General features: G+C 44.6%; 1 protein-coding gene across 1 annotated transcript in view; it reads right to left on the bottom strand.

Moving 5' to 3' along the window:
• The window catches only part of LOC144688041 (dedicator of cytokinesis protein 2-like), a 1,154,257-nt gene that overhangs the window by 961,550 nt on the left and 175,021 nt on the right, over positions 1–17,686 (bottom strand). Inside the window, exons 7-8 of the mRNA XM_078554696.1 lie at positions 13,394–13,529; positions 9,360–9,514 (exon numbers count right to left, since the gene is read on the bottom strand). Of these exons, the coding sequence (XP_078410822.1) occupies positions 9,360–9,514; positions 13,394–13,529 (291 nt within the window). The remainder of the gene's footprint in view (positions 1–9,359; positions 9,515–13,393; positions 13,530–17,686) is intronic.

Below are 17,686 nucleotides of genomic sequence, written 5' to 3'. Positions count from 1 at the left end.
AATCATCTGCCGTACCTACATATTAACGTTTTGTGCCAGGACACCCAGATCCTTTTTTTAATTCATTCAGGGCTTCGCTGGCTGGGCCAGCATTTATTGCCCATCCCTAGTTGCCCTTGAGAAGGTGGTGGTGAGCTGCCTTCTTGAACCGCTGCAGTCCATGTGGTGTAGGTACACCAACAGTGCTATTAGGGAGGGAGTTCCAGGATTTTGACCCAGCGACAGTGGAGGAACGGCGATATATTTCAAAGTCAGGATGATGAGTGACTTGGAGGACAACTTCCAGGTGGCAGTGTTCTGATGTGTCCACTGCCCTTGTCCTTCTCACTGGTAGCGGTTGTGGGTTTGGAAGGTATTGTCTCAGGAGACTCGGTGAGTTCCTGCAGTGCATCTTGTCGATGGTACACACTGCTGCTACTATGCGTCGGTGGTGGAGGGAGTGAATGTTTGTCAGTGGGGTGCCAATCAAGTTCTTGGTACCACCGAGTTCTGCAATCTCTCTCCATTTAAATAGTATACTGCTTTTCTATTCTACCTGCCAATGTGAACAAGCTCACATTTACCTACATTATACTCTACCTGCCAATATTTTGCCCACTTACTTAACCTGTCTATATCCCTTTGTAGACTCTACCTCCTCTTGGCAACTTACTTCCCTACTTATCTCGGTGTCATCGCAAACGGAGCAACCATACATTTGGTCCCTTCACCCAAGATTGTAAAAAGTTAAGGGCTGAGCATTGACCCCTGTGGCACTCCACTAGTTACAGCCTGCCAATCCAAAAAGCCCCACTTATCCCTACTTCCTGTTAGTGAACCAATCCTGTATCCATGCTAATATGTCACCCTCTACAGGAGGAGGCCAGTCCATCCATCGAGTCTGTGCCTGCTTTTCTGAAGAGCAATCTGATTAGCTCCACTATTCTGCTCTTTCCCCATGCCGCTGCAAATTTCTTTTTTGCTTAAACTATTTATCCAAGTATTTACTGAAGGCTGCGATTGAATTTGTATCCACCACTGTGTCAGGGAGCTCAGTCCAAATTCTAACATCTTGTTGCATAAAAACTGTATCTCAGCAAAGGGGGCATTGCCTTCAGAGTTTTTAGGCAGGGATGGTGGGAGGGGGTGGGGCAGGATAAAAGACAAGGAATGGATTTCTCCAAGAAAGAGGAAAAAATTGAGTCTGGCCTTGGTGCCAGGTTTTTCTAACATCAAGCGCCAAATCCTCCCATGGGCTTGGGGAGACCCAACATGCGCACTTTCGTAGCTCACAAACTGCACACGCAACCCCATGTGTGACTTCTCATGGCATTTTTGTCTTTTCACGCTGGGATCGGGCGCGCAGTGCAGTTTGTGAACCATGAACTGGGTGGCATGAGTACAGGTGCGGAAGCGGGCGAGTTAGAAGGCCTGCCTCAGTTCTCCAATACGGTATCCAAACACCCAACAATGTTTAAAGGTCCTCAGAACTTCACCCCTCACCTCTCTCAACCCCTTGCCCACACCTGATGCCAGCCTATAACCCCTCAGATTGCCCATGTCAACCCATGTCACCTCAATGCTCCCATGAATCCTCCATGACCCCTCAGAACATCCATGCGACTCCATTCCAACTGTATGCCCCCTCTGTATCTTTCATGACCCTTCAGAACAACATGCCACCCCATGCCACCTCTATGCCCCCATGTATCCTTCCTGACACCTCAGGTCACGAATGCCATCCCATGCTGCTTCTATGCCCCCCATGAGCCCCCCATTGCTCTTTAGTACCCACTCACCCAGTATGTACAACATACAGTCCTCAGATTTCATGCAATATCAATGGAAAATATGATACATTTCTTCAGAAGAAAACCCTTGTCATCTAATAAAAACCTCCATATCACTGATACTGAGAAAAAGCTGCATTCTGCATGTAAAAAAAATTGTGATACTTGTGATCCTATTAACATGCCTCAACAAACCAGAAACCATATCAAATGGCAACAGAGGATCATAGGGGAAAAGATGGTATAGTGGTTATGTCACTGCAAAACTATTCCAGAGGCCCAGGCTAATGGTTTGGGGACATGGGTTCAAACCCATCGATGCAGCATTATGCTGCTTTCTCCATTGGAAAAACACTGTATTGTGTGCAAATAAATGCACAAGGCTTGTCAATGTGAGGGGCATCTTACCTTTAAAAAACAGATCCCTATAATAGTGGCATATTGGCACTGTCACCAGACTAGTAATGCATAGACCCAGGCTAATGCTCTGGGGACCTGGGTTCAAATCCCACCATAGCAGATGTGAAATGTGAATTCAATAAAAATCTGGAATTAAAAGTCTAATGATGATCATGAAACCGTTGCCGATTGTTGTAAAAACTTATCTGGTTCACTAATGTCCTTTAGGGAAGTAAATCTGCTGTCCTTAGCTGGTCTGGCCTACATGTGACTCCAGATCCACAGCAATCTGGTTGACTCTTAAAAGCCCTTTGGGCAATTAGGCATGAGCAATAAATGCTGGCCTAGCCAACGATGCCCACATCCCATGGAAAAATAAAGAATATCAAATAACTTGCCTCCGCACCCAGACAAGAACTCAGCCCCTAATTTTGAAAATGTGGATTTGGAGAAGTAAAAGATTAGAAATGGTTAGTTCGTACCAGTACATTTTCTTTAATTCATTTTTATGGGATGTGGGCTAGGCTAGTATTTATTGCCCATCCCTAATTGCCCTTGAGAAGGTGGTGTTGAGCTGCCTTCTTAAACCGCTGCAGTCCATGTGGTGTAGGTACACCCACAGTGCTGTTGGGGAGGGAGTTCCAGGATTTTGACCCAGCGACAGTGAAGGAACAGCGATATATTTCCAAGTCAGGATGGTGAGTGGCTTTGAGGGGAACTTCCAGGTGGTGGTGTTCCCATATATCTGTTGCCCTTATCCTTTTAGATGGTAATGGGCATAGGTTTGGAGGGGCTGTCGAAGGACCCTTGGTGAGTTACTGCAGTGCATCTTGTAGATGGTACACACTGTTGCCACTCTGTGTCGGTGGTGGAGGGGGTGAATGTTTGTGGATGGGGTGCCAATCAATCAGGCTACTTTGTCCTGGATGGTGCCAAGCTTCTTGAGTGTTGTTGGAGCTGTACCCATCCAGGCAAGTGGGGAGTATTCCATCACACTCCTGACTTGTGCCTTGCAGATTGTGGACAGGCTTTGGGGAGTCAGGAGGTGAGTTACACACTGCAGGATTCCTAGCCTCTGACTTGTTCCTGTAGCCACAGTATTTATATGGCTAGTCTAGTTCAGTTTCTGGTCAATGGTAGCCCCCAGGATATTGATAGTGGGGGATTCAGTGATGGTAATGCCATTGAATGTCGAGGGGTGATATTTAGATTCTCTTATGTTGGAGATGGTCATCGCCTGGCACTTGCATGGCTCAAATGTTAATTACCACTTGTCAGCCCAGGCCTGGATATTGTCCAGGTCTTGCTGCATTTGGGCATGGACTGCTTCAGTGTTTGAGGAGTCACAAATGGTGCTGAACATTGTGCATTCATCAGCAAACATCCCTATTTCTGACCTTATGATGGAAGGAAGGTCATTGATGAAGCAGCTGAAGATGGTTGGGCTGAGGACACTACCCTGAGGAACTCCTGCAGTGATGTCCTGGAGCTGAGGTGATTGACCTCCAACAACTACAACCATCTTCCTTTGTGCTATGTATGACTCCAACCAGTGGAGAGTTGTCCCCCTGATTCCCATTGAATCCAATTTTGCTAGGTCTCCTTGATGCCACACTCAGTCAAGTGCCGTCTTGATGTCAAGGGCAGTCACTCTCACCTTACCTCAGGAGTTCAGCTCTTTTGTCCATGCTTGAACCAAGGCTGTAATGAGGCCAGGAGCTGAGTGGCCCTGGCAGAACCCAAACTGAGCTTCAGTGAGCAGGTTATTGCTAAGCAAGTGCTGCTTGATAGAACTGTTGATGACCGCTTCCATTAATTCACTGATGATCAAGAGTAGATTGATGGGGTGGTAATTGGTCGGGTTGGTTTTGTCCTGCTTTTTGTGTAAAGGACATACCTGGGCAATTTTCCACATTGCCGGGTAGATGTTGTAGCTGTATTGGAATAGCTTGGCTAGGGGTGCAGCAAGTTCTGGAACACAAGTCTTCAGTATTATTTCTGGAATATAGTCAGGGCCCATAGCCTTTGCAGTATCTAGTGCCTTCAACCTTTTCTTGATATCATGTGGAGTGAATCAAATTGGCTGAAGACTGGCATCTGTGATGCTGGGGACCTCAGAGGAGGCCGAGATGAATCAACCACTCAGCACTTATGGCTGAAGATTGTTGCAAATGCTTCAGCCTTATCTTTTGCAATGATGTGCTGGGCTCCTCCATCATTGAGGATGGGGATATTTGTGGAGCCTCCTCCTGCAGTGAATTGTTTAATTGTCCACTACCATTCATGACTGAATCCAGCAGGACTGCAGATCTTAGATCTGATCCGTTGGTTGTGGGATCGCTTAGCTCTGTCTATCACTTGCTGCTTATGCTGTTTGGCACGTAAGTAGTCCTATGTTGTAGCTTCACCAGGTTGACACCTCATTTTTAGGTATGCCTGGTGCTGCTCCTGGCATGCCCTCCTGCACTCTTCATTGAACCAGGGTTGATCCCCTGGTTTGATGGTAAAGGTAGAGTAGAGGATATGCCGGGCCATGAGGTGACAGATTGTGTTTGAGTACAATTCTGCTGCTGCTGATGGCCCACAGCGCCTCATGGATGCCCTGTCTTGAGCTGTTTGAAATTTATCCCATTTAGCATGGTGGCAGTGCACAATGCAATGGAGGGTATCCTCAATGTGAAGGCAGGACTTCTTCTCCACAAGGACTGTGCAGTGGTCACTCCTACCGATACTGTCATGGACAGATGCATCTGCAGCAGGCAGGTTGGTGAGAATGAGGTTGAGTATGTTTTTCCCTCTTGTTGGTTCCCTCACTACCTGCTGCAGATCCAGTCTAGTAGCTATGTCCTTTAGGTCTTGGCCAGCTCGGCCTTTGGTGGCGCTACCGAGCCACTCTTGGTGATGGACATTGAATCAGCCAATTTGATTCACTCCACGTGATATCAAGAAACGGTTGAAGGCACTAATACTGCAAAGGCTATGGGCCCTGACCATATTCCTGAAATAATACTGAAGACTTGTGCTCCAGAACTTGCTGCACTCCTAGCCAAGCTATTCCAGTACATTGCCATCAATGTCCATTGCCCAGAGTGCGTCCAGTGCCCTTGCCATCCTAGTGCTTCCTCCAAGTGATGTTCAACATGGAGAAGCACTGATTCATCAGCTGAGGGAGGGCGGTACGTGGTAATCAGCAGGAGGTTTCCTTGCCCATATTTGACCTGATGTCATGAGATCTCATGGGGTCTGGAGTTAAACTTTGTGCCTACAAAAATAGTAGTATTGAGGAACGATGCGGGATCCTTTTCTGGGTACTAGAAGATATTCCCTGGTTACTATGTTTCAGAAACTTTGTAAACATAGCAGGAAAACAGCATTCAAAAATCCTGGTTGTGTTGCCTTTTTGACACAACAACAACTTGCTATAACACAGCCTTTACAATAATAAAATATCTCAAGGCACCTTCCAGCAGTGTTAATTTGATACCACGCCACATAAGGAGATAATTAGGAAAGGTGATCAAAAGTTTAGGCATTGAGATAGATTTTAAGAAGAATTTTAAAGGAGGAGAGAGAGATAGGAAAGCAGAGAGGTTCAGGGAGGGAATTCCAGAGCTTCGGTTGAGACAGCTAAACTCACAGCCGCTAATGGCGGAACAATAAAAATCAAGGAAGCGCAAGAGGCCAGAATTGGAGGAGCGCAGGTATCTCTAATATCAGCCAGAAATTATAAGTACCGAAAACCTTCCCCCATTTACAATGAGGAAATTCCTCCTCCCCACAGCCCAACCACAGCCTCAGCTTCACACTCTCCCCGATCAGATATAGAAGTAAATGCAGAGGGAAGCTCCCACTTCATGTTGCCATGACATGTTTCCACCCAACTGCAGTAAACCAGCTTGTACTGCATCTGGATGACACTTCCATTTCCCAGACCTTCTCACCTGCCTCATTGATGCTGACAAGCTGATGTCAATCTATGCAGAATTACAGTCAGTTTTGTGGTGCCAACTAAAACCCAGGAGAAAATGTGTTGGGATTGATCCAAACTAATTTTCCTTCCACTCACTGCAGCCAGTGAGCGGAGGTGTGCATTCCATCAATCACAATGGATGAAAGGCCTTGGTCCTAAGTGTGAAGGAGCAGTGTTCTAACCCATTGCAACACCTAGGCCCCCTTCATGACATGCAATCTTGTTAGCACTGGTAGTTGCCTAGATTCAGGGAGCTCGTGAGATGCCAACAGATTCATATCTCCAGATTTCCCTGATTAGATCACGCCTATGTTTATCATGGCTATTGACTTTGGCTGCGTTAGTACACCAACATTAGTGTTCTGAAGAGATTTCTGACTTCCCTTGACATTAATGTTGGTATTCTCATCAGAGGTCTGATCACACTGAAATAAACAATCTCTTGATTTACAGCCTGAATCTTGCCACCATCACCAGTTGGAAGCTTCCTTATCCTGAATGTAACCCTACACAGACCGTAGTTTATAGCTGGCTTTCTGCAACTTGTGTTCAAAGTTGCAATGAGGCATCACAAACAGCGCTAAACCAGGGCAATGTCATCACACTGTTTGACTATGAAAAAGCAACAGTCTTTCTAAGTCAAACCTTCAAACCTGCAAAGATCTCAAAAGAGACTCCATTGCCAGTTGCTTGCGACTGTAAAGGAACGGAGATGTTTTTCCAAGTCAGAATGGTGAGTGACTTGGAGGGGAACTTCCAGGTGGCAGTGTTACCATGTGCCTGCTGCCCTTGTCCTTCTAGATGGTAACAGTCATGGGTTTGGAAGGTGCTGTCTTAGGAGCATTGGTGAATCCCTGCAGTTCATCTTGCAGGTGGTGCATACTGCTACTACTGCGTGTCGGTGGTGGAGGGAGTGAATGTTTGTGGAAAGAGGGCCAATCAGGAGGTGAGTTACTCGCCACAGGATTCCTAGCCTCTGGTATAAGGGAGATCAGGCTGAATGTAAAAAGTACAGAAGGGGAGTAGAAAAAACAGGGGCTGAAAGACATTGCAAGAATAGATTGATGGCCAACATAAAAGGGAATCCAAAAGTCTTCTATAGGCTCAGTAACAGTAAAGAATTGTCAAGAGGCGTGGTGGGGCTTGTTATGGACCAAAAAAAAAGAAGTCCATTCGGCCCATCACATCCATGTCAGCTTATTGACAGAGCTACCCAATTAGACCCGTTCTTCCATTCATTCACCAGAGCCCTGCAATTTTTCCCCTTCAAGTATTTATTGAATAAGAGTATGATTTCCTATGGACACAAATATGGAATGACATTGTAAACTTTTCTGAATATTCCCTTCACATTAATGGGTTTGCTAAAAGTTAAAACAGGAAACAATAAATCTTCATAAAATCTTTCATCCTACAGTATCTGACAGCATCCATTTACTTTAAGAAGTGACCTACTTAGTACACTGGCAGATAGAAATTCAGAATGCATTGTCCCCATTGAGAATGCTAACAGTGCCTGTTTGGGGAGAGCCACCTGAGGTTCTGAGAGATTGGTGGGATGGTTCTGCTCATTACTATTCATCTCACCCTCTACACACACAGCAGCACCAGCACCAGCACCAGCCATTCAACTACTCCTGCCAATAAAAATTGCACTATCATAGACACCAAACGAAGAAGTAATAATTCAATAAACAAGTATTCAATCGATGGAACAGAATTCCTTGGGACATAGTGGAACTTGTCAGTATTGATTCAAGCAAATGTGAATCAGATAGATTTATTTTAAGCGACAATATTTTCAGATACAATATATGAGTAATCTTAGACATGATATGCAGTAAGCGTAACTTGCTTGGGAGGGACAGGTGAATTTGGGTCTACGGTTACTAAAGCTTTCCGCTGCTAGAGTTCACCTCATACCATGTCTGGCTCTGATGCAAGGGATATTTTTTAATTAATTCATGCAATGCGGGCATCGCTGCTATGGTCAGCCATTATTGCCCATCCCTATTTGTTCTTGAGAAGGTGGTGATTAGCCACCATCTTGAGCTTCGTGCAGTTCCCTGTGGTGTACATACATCCACAGTACTGTTAGGGAGTGAGTTCCAGGATTTCAAACCAGTGCCAATGAAGGAACGGTTCCAAGTCAGGGTAGTGTGAAGCTTGGAGGGGAGGTGATGGTCTTCCCCACATCTGCTGCCCTTATTCTCCTTGGAGGGAAATGTTAGCATAGTGGCAATGTCACTGGACTAGTAATTCTTGGGCTAGTGGCTCTGGATAATGGTCCACGGATGTAGGTTCAAATTCCACTACAGCAGCTGATGGAATTTAAATCCAATTAATAAATCTGGAATTGCAAGCTTGCCTCAGTAATGGTGACCATGAAACTATATCAATTGCCATAAAAAGAAACCATCTGGCTCACCATTGTCCTTTAGGGAAGGAAATCTGCTGTCCTTACCTGGTCTGGCCTACATGTGACTCCAGACCCACAGTAATGGTCTAGTAAGCCACTCTGTTCAAGGGCAATTAGGGATGGGCAACAAATGCTGGCCATGCCAGTGACGCCCACATCCCATGAATGAAAATAGAAAAGAAAGGCAGTAGAGGTCATGGATGTAATAGACATTGATTGCTATGATTAATCAGCAAGTCCTGTAACGTTACATGATCCAGTATCCAAGGTGGTGGTCGGTGGACTAGATTGACCTCTAGCACTTCCTTACTCCTATGAAAAGCCTCAAATTCTATTAAATTCAGATTTGTAATGAGAAACAATATTAATGAACGAAGCAGGAAATGGATGCTTTCTGACTTTACCAGTAGTCATCATAAAACCACAAAGAGTAAAATTAACATGGTCTATCAGATGACTCTTCAATCTGCCTGAGCTAGCAGACTGTCAACTTTTATGGAGAATAAGTAGGAAGATATAGGGAATTCTCCATGTACGTGGCTTGTGTCATATTTTATGCTGGAGACTTTATCAGGTTCAACTCCACCAAACTTTTCCTATAAGTGGACATTGTGTCCTCTATATCTGGAGTATACCCATTACAGCACAAGGTGAAGGCCCACAGGCTGAAGAAGGTTGCTTTAAGAAGGCGGTCCACCACCAGCATTTCAGGTCATCTAGGAACGTTCAACGAATTGTCAGTCTTACCAGTGATGTCCGTATCCGAGGGAATGAGGAATACAAATAAATTGTAAACTCTCACCTGATTATCTTCTGCTCCTGAGGGTCATAAAGAGACATGAAGAGTTCTGCTTCTTCACCAATTTTACAGACAAAGTTGCGGACCCAGATGAATAGGGCATTTGTGGGTGAAGAATTCAAACGGGCAAACCTGCTGTACTCACTCTGGTTCTGAAACTGGCAGAAGGGAGGAAATGAAAACAACATCAAACTAATGTACCCCAATCTAACTGGCAGAAAGCGATGCAAGTTTTTCAAAAGTCATTCTCAGAAGCTTAAAATCGAGTTACTCAGGTGGTGGATTGACACTGTGATTTAAAATGCTCACTTTTTGTAACAAAACCCATTTCCAGCTGCAACCGAGGCACAGTTTTAAAGCATTTTATTAAAATAAAAAAGTACATTTTAAATTTCTCCCCATCTGGAGCGACTCAAGGCAGTTTTGCAATCGGTAACACGCGAATGAGCTGGAGCTGAAACTCAGGGCGGTGATGAAGGGGAAGGGGGCACAAAGGTCTTTCAAAGCAGATGCAATTTTAGGTGCCATTTATGACTGGATTTCCAATTACATCTAAAGTGAAAACTCCAGCACCATAACTTTCACTTCCAACAGAAATGATTTCATCAAGGCCGGGACAGCATGGGATTTTCATCATGAGAGCCAAAACCATAGAATCTAACAAGACATTAAACTTGTACCTTTCCTTGTTCACAAAACACCTTTGCAATGGCACCTAGTGCCATTTTATTCCAATAATTTTATTCCAGAACAAACATTCTTAGCCCTGACAAGATTTCCCCTCCTTTTTCTACATCACAACAGTGAATACATTTCAAAAAGTACTTCATTGGTTGTAAAGCGCTTTGAGATGTCCGGTGATCGTGATAGGTGTTATATAAATGTCAATCTTTCTTTTATTCTTTTTTTCTACTGTTCTTGCTTCTGTGTCCTGTTTTGGCTATCAAAGAAGTGCAGCCAACCCAATAGCTGTAAGCATGTTTACTCTTCCTGCTGGTAGCACCCTTGCCTCTGAGCCCAGAAGGTGTGTTCAAGACACACTCCAAGACAAATCGACTAGACTGACGCTTTAGTCCAGATCTGAGGGGCTACCACATTGTCCCGGTTTCCGGTGGAAGAGATGTTAAACCCACACCCCATCTGCCAGTTCAGGCAGCAGAAAGGGGCTCCATGGCACCATTCAAGGAGGTGAAGGGGAGTTTTCCCAATGTCCTGGCCAACATTTACCCCTTAACCAACACCATAAAACCACATTGGATAGTTACTTATCTCATTCTTGTTGTTTAAAAATTGCCCCTTGTGTCCGCCTAATAAACAAGTGTCTACCCTTCAATAATAAATAATTGTCTGTGAAACCCTTTGGGACAACTTTAGTTTGGCAAATACAAGTGCTTTTTTCCATTTCTCCCTATCACAAAATGATAACTACTTGAAAATTTCCAGTCGAGAATTTCACTTGACACAGTTGCCCACAAATAAAATTTCAGATCTTCTCAGAAGTTTTTCGATGATATTGATGATCTTTCAAAGAGGAACCATTTTAGAAAACTACTGCTTATTTAATCAAAAATAGACTTCTTTACTGACTGAATCATGTCTGGCTAGAAATGATACCATTCTAACTTTCTAATTCTGTTGAAGAGTCAATTGTTCTCTCGCCTCCAGTACATTTTTGGGGAGTAGCATCTCACAGTAGCAAACCCTTCTTTAGAATTTAAACCGATAACAAAATGAACGTGTTTATCTAGAGCCTCAAGGCCTGCTTATAGGTGGGAACATTGCAGATACTCTAACTGTAATCTTCCAAATGTTTCCTTGATTTGGGAACCGTTCCATTAGATTGAACATTGTGCGTTTTACTCTGCTATTTAAGAAAGGTGGCAGAGGGGAAACAAGGAAATTATAGGCCAATTAGTCTAACATCTGGTGTCGGGAAATTACTGGAGTCTGTAATTAAGAATAGGGTAGCTGAACAACATTGACAATTTTCAGCTGGTCAGGGAGAGCCATCATAGATTAGTAAAGGGTATGTTATCATGCCTGACAAATCTCATAGATTTTTTTTGAGGGGTGACTAAAGCGGTGGGCAGGGGAATGTCCATGGATGTTATTTATATGGGCTTCCAGAAGGTATTTGGTAAAGTCTTTCATAAGAGACTAAAGTTGGTGCTAATGGATTTGAAGACAGATTATTGACCCACTTAGGAAATTGGCTGAACAGCAGCAGGCAGAGAGCAAGGATAATGGGCGCCCTAAATGGTAGATTGTAACTTGCGGTGTGAATGTACAAACATACGAACATATGAACTAGCAGCAGGACTAGGCCACTCGGCCCCTCAAGCCTGCTTCGCCATTCAATAAAATCATGGCTGATCTGACTGTAACTTCCCGCCTATCCCCAATGACCTTTGGCCTCCTTCTTAATAAAGAATCTATCTAGCTCTGCTTTAAAAATATTCTAAGACCCTGCTTCCACTGCCTTTTGAGGAAGTGAGCTCCAAAGGCGCACGACACTCTGAGAGAAAAAATTCACATCTCTGTCTTAAATGAGCGACCCCTTATTTTTAAACCATGACCCTAGTTCTAGATTCCCCCACAAGGGGAAACATCCTCTCCACATCCACTCTGTTAAGACTGTGGTGATTGTTGCTTTAAGGCCAGTATTACTGAGTAAGGGTCACGTGGTCAGAACAGCCAATCAACACTGAGCATGGGGAATCTAATAAGGGGGTGGAGTTTTCCTATCCTGGGGGGAGTGTGTTGTATCCTTGCTAGAAGCAGGCAGCTAATCGAACAGCTCTGCAAATAAAGTTTGTTGTCCAGTCGTGCTAGGTAGTACATCTTTACAAAGACCCCTCAGGATCTTATATGTTTTGATCAAGTCACTCTGCAAGGATCTGTGTTGGGGCCTCAACTATTCACCAGATTTATTAATGGCTTGGATGATGGGATGGAAAGCCACATATCCAAGTTTGCCAATGAAATAAAGATAGGTGGCATTGCGAACAGAGGAGATGGAAGCATTTAATCACAAAGAGTTATGAACAGGTTAAGCAAATGAGAAAAAAACAGTGACTAATGGGTTTCTACATAGGAAAATGTGAGGTCTTCTCCTTTGGACCTAAAAGGATAGAACAGAGTATTTTCTAAATGATGAAAAGCTAGAAATAACATAGGTCCAAAGAGACTTGGAGGTCCATGTGCATAAATCACTATAATGTCTTCATAAGGTATAGAAAATAACCAAATATGCTGGTGGAATTCTGGCCTTTACACCTAGAGGACTAGAATACAAAGGGGTAGAAGTTATGCTGAAGCTATACAAGCCCTGGTTAGACAACAGCTGGTGTACTGCGAGCAGTTCAATTATAAGTACCAATGTCTTAGGAAGAATATATTAGCCTTGGAGGGAGTGCAGTGTAGTTTTACCAAAATGATACCTGGCCTACAAGGAGACACCAGGAAAACTAGCTTGTCTTTCCTGGCATCTGAAAGGTTAAGAGGCGATATAATCAAATTGTTCAAGATATTAAGTACAATTGATAAGTAGACAGAGGGAAACTATTTCTGCTGGTTGGGGACTTTAGGACTAGAGGGGCCTAGTCCAAAAATTAGAGCCAGGTCTTTCAGGAGTCAAGTTAGGAAATATTTCTACATGCAAAGGATGCTAGGACTAGATACATTTCTAATTTTAACTCTGATACCAATCTTTGTAAACCAAACGTATGAAGGCAAGGGCTCATATATAAAGTTAGGTCACAGATCAGCCACAATCTCATTGAATGGTAGAACAAGCAGCAAGGGGCTAAATGGCCTATTCCTGTTACTATGTTTACTGTAATAAAAACAGAAAATGCTGAAAATGCTCAGCAGGTCAGGCAGCATTGGTGGAGAGGGAAGCAGATCAATGACCTCTGGTTGCTGTCATGGTTTGAGGAGTCCAGTCATAGAGCACGAGGTGGCTTCCAAGTGGACCCTACTCACAAGGCATTGCAGGAAGGAGGGACAATGGCTACATGTCAATATTGGCCTCTTACCGTCTCCTCTCTCATTAAATCTGTGATGTGCTGAGTAGCCTTCTTGTGTGCTTGGAATAGGCTGATGATGCTTGTCTGGTCCGGATCGAGGATATTGCCATTCTCATCTCTAACTACAAGATCCAGTTCCAGCATTCTGCAACACACAAGCAGGTGATGAGCTAGAAAACAAACTCAAAGTTAGTTCACCAAAGTTAATGATGCCAATGACGCCAGTTAAATGAGAGCGGATGTGTGTTATTCTTGGTCTTGTGGCAAGAAATGACCACCTGAGGTAAATGTGAGTGCCATTAATAGTTCCATACTTTGGCAGGAGATACTCAAATCAGTATTAACCATCCCTTAGCCAAGCCCAGCTTCCAGCAAGATCCCATAATGTAGAGAAAACACCATTCAAGCTCGGATCATACGCAGTTTGCTTTTCAGATCGACTCTACACAAATTTGAATTAAACCTTTCTCCCTCACCACAAGGGATTCTGACAGAGTAAATACCTACTCCCTGTAGAACGTACCCAACTTCCATTCCATGTTTTCATTAGAAATGAAGGCACATTGAGAATTGAGCGGGGTTTCAACATAATAGAGTTCCCCTACTCGGGTCCCCCTACCACCCTGCTTTCCCAGTCCAAAGCACTACAAACATTTGACCCACCTGGAAATCCTAAAGCCCATGGCAAGGAAAGGAGAGGATAGGAATGATCTGTTAGAAAGGGCCAATTGGTTAGGTCAATTTTCACCTCCAGTTCCGAAACATTCCCACAGCCAAGAACAGAAGCTCAAAATGTCCCTTCCAAAAATGCATGGACCTGACTGTAATTTCAGTGGTCATTGGGTTTAACCAAACATTGAGTGCATATTTGATCTGCCATTGGAAGCTGAGCACATCCCAATGGTATAAATTGCAGTTGCATTCCCTCAGGTTTAGATACAAAATTCTAGGGGTGTAGTCAATGTGAACATGAAGTAGGAACTGCATGGTGAATGATTAACACACAACTTAGGCACATATGAACAGGAGAAGGTTATTCAGCTCTCCAAGACTGTTGCGCCATTGAAGGAGACAATGGCTATTCGGCATCCTAACTCCATTAACCAGGGTTGATTCTATATACACTAATACCCTAACTTAACAAAATCTATCAATCTCAGTTTTGGAATTTTCAATTGGACTGCATCGGTTCAAGAAGGCAGCTCACCAGCACCTTCTCAAAGGGCAATTAGGGGTGGGCAAGAAATGCTGGCCTAGCCAGTGACATCCACATCCTGTAAATGAATAATAATAAAAAAAGACCCCCCCTCCCCCCACTCCCAGTCCCCAAGCCCCAACAACTTCTTGAAGGAGAGGGTTCCAGCATTCAACTGTGTCATGGTATTGAACTGCCTCACTCAAATTTTGAGAGTAAGACCCCTTGTTCTGCAGGACCTCCTCATAGAATATAATGTGTTGACGTGGTAGTAATTCTCGCTTTTCGGCTGAAAATGTAGTGGTTCCTAATCGCCTGATTATTCTTTCCTCACTTTTCTTCCTCTCCTGCACTCCTGAAAATGTTGACTCCGAACAGGGAGCTAATTGTCCCCCTGTTCCTTGCTCACATGCACAACTTTCACGTGTGAGCTGAAACAGTGAGTATCCTGGGGATTTTCTACTCATGGACGGGATAGAATCCAATCCAGGCCTGTTCCCTACCCAGGCACTTTGGAGGGTCACCAGACAGTTTATTCCCTCTTCCTCTAGTTCGCGCGACCGAATGTCAACAATTGAGCCCAGACTATTACACCTGGCATTGATCGCTTATTTCGCACAGATTTCCTTTTTATTCTTTCACAAAATGTGGGCATCACTGCCAAGACCAGCATTTGTTGCACATCCTTAACTGCCCTTGAGAAGGTGGTGGTGAGCTGCCTTCTTGAACCGCTGCAGTCCATGTGATGTAGGTACACCCACAGTGCTGTTCGGGAGGGAGTTTCAGGATTTTGACCCAGCGACAGTGAAGGAACGGCGGTATATTTACAAGTCAGGACAGTGTGTCACTTTGGTGGTGGAGGGGATGGGTGTGGCCTTGCAGGTGGAGGTGTTCCCATGCAACCGCTGCCCTTGTCCTTCTATATTGTAGAGGTCACAAGTTTGCAAGGTGTTGTCGAAGGAGCCTTGGTGAGTTTGTATGGCTGGTCCAGTTCAGTTTCTGGTAACCCTGAGGGTGTTGATAGATCAAGCACACAACATAAAACCTTGCTGTGTACCTCAGCTCCACACTTCCCAATTAAGCAAGTGTGGAAGCTCAATAGGAACATGGGACCTAGGAGCAGGAGTTGGCAATTCCACATTTTGAGCCTACTCCGCCATTCAATAAGATGATGGCTGATCTGATTGATGGGTCAAAATCCTGAAACTCCCTCCCAAACAGCCCTGTGGGTATACCTACATCACATGAACTGCATTGATTCATGATGGCAACTCACCACCACCTTCTCAAGGGCAATTAAGGATGTGCAACAAATGCTGGCCTTGGCAGTGATGCCCACATTTTGTGAAAGAATAAAAAGGAAATCTGTGCGAGATAAGCGATCAATGCCAGGCGTAATGGTCTGGGCTCAATTGTTGACTTTCGGTAACGCGAACTAGAGGAAGAGGGAATAAACTGTCTAGTGACCCTCCAAAGTGCCTGGGTGGGGAACAGGCCTGGATTGGATTTTATCCCGTTCATGAGTAGAAAATCCCCAGGATACTCACTGTTTCAGCCCACACGTGAAAGTTGTGCATGTGAGCAAGGAACAGGGGGACAATTAGCTCCCTGTTCAGAGTCAGCATTTTCAGGAGTGCAGGAGAGGAAGAAAAGTGAGTAAAAAATAATCAGGCGATTAGGAACCACTACATTTTCAGCCGAAAAGAGAGAATTCTACTCTCCTGCATGCCCCACGTAAGTAAACGTTAGCCTCCTCAATTTGTTGAGTTTAAGGTGATTAGTCTGCCTCTGTAGAGGGGACGCTCCTCAGTAATGGGTAACATTGTTTGTGTCTTTCCACAAGTGCATAAGAGGCTTGTACTGAGGCCTCAGCGGTGGAGATTGGCTGCACAGGGTCCCTGGCCTGTCCTGAACCTACTTGCCAAGGATCACTGCCCTGTGGCAGTTCAAAGCCAGTCATTCGACAGATGGGGATTGTCACAAGGAACTTGCTAGTGGCTTTCCGTGTTTCCCATTCCTCGGTCCAAAGCATGTTTGCTGATAGATCTTGCTTAGGAAGGGTGCTCCATATAGGCCACCGAGATGGAAGGCGGGCAGTGGGTGGGTTGAACAGGTCATCAATGGAGTGGTAGGTGAGGTGCAGCGCAGATGGTTTCAACCAGCTTTTGGGATTTCATCAGTGGGTGGATGTGTGGGGGAGTGATGTTTGCGAGGACAGGAAGCCAGTGAATGGGTGTTAAGCAGAGAGTTATGATGCACATTGTTGCATTCAATTGAGCGTGAACAAGATATGTGTATGATGTCCTTTGCCAGACAGGTGCACAGTGATCTGCCGTGGAGTATAATAGGGCAAGTGCTGAGGTCCGGAGTATTGTGGCAGCAGCACCAATCCAGCAAGTTTGGTTAGTAGGGCTGTTTCCGGTTTTCACCTTTGCTGCTGTTCCTGGAAGGACAAAGTCCTATCTAGAGTCTCGCCCAAGTAATTGGGTTGGGATCAAGTTTTAGTCTCTGGTAACCCATGTAGATATGCAGTTCTGTTTTTGCGCTGACATTGAGGAAGTGGAATACACTGGATATGGTTTTAAAGGGATTTAACATGAGACGCCATGTGCTGCAGTATTCTGTCATCTTTGTAACATCTTCATTAACGATCTGGTCCAGGGTGCACAAAGGGTGGAGCTTGGGTGGCACAGCAGATGTCAGCAGCATAGATGAACTTGTGCGATGTGGTTGTTGGTAGGTCATTTGTATATATGTGGCCCCTGTGGTAGTCCATTGGCCTGTCTTCTCTGCAAACTACTCCCATGCACAATTCTGCCTTAAATAAATTCAATGACTCAGCCTTCGCTGCTCTCTAGGGAAGAGAATTCCACAGACTAATGACCCTCTGAGAGAAAAAAGTTCTCCTCATTTTTTTTTTATTCATTCATGGGATGTGGGCACCACTGGCTCAGCCAGCATTTATGGCCCATCCCTAATTGCCCTGGTTCAGGGGGTATTCAAGAGTCAACTGCATTGCTGTGGGTCTGGAATCACATGCAGGCCAAACTAGGTAAGAGTTGCAGATTTCCTTCCCTAAAGGACATTAATGAACCAGATGGGTTTTT

Source organism: Cetorhinus maximus, chromosome 1, assembly GCF_964194155.1.
Source record: "Cetorhinus maximus chromosome 1, sCetMax3.hap1.1, whole genome shotgun sequence".
NCBI lineage: Eukaryota > Metazoa > Chordata > Chondrichthyes > Lamniformes > Cetorhinidae > Cetorhinus > Cetorhinus maximus.
The sequence above is the reverse complement of the archived record's forward strand: the minus strand, read 5'-3'. Positions and strand labels throughout refer to the sequence as shown.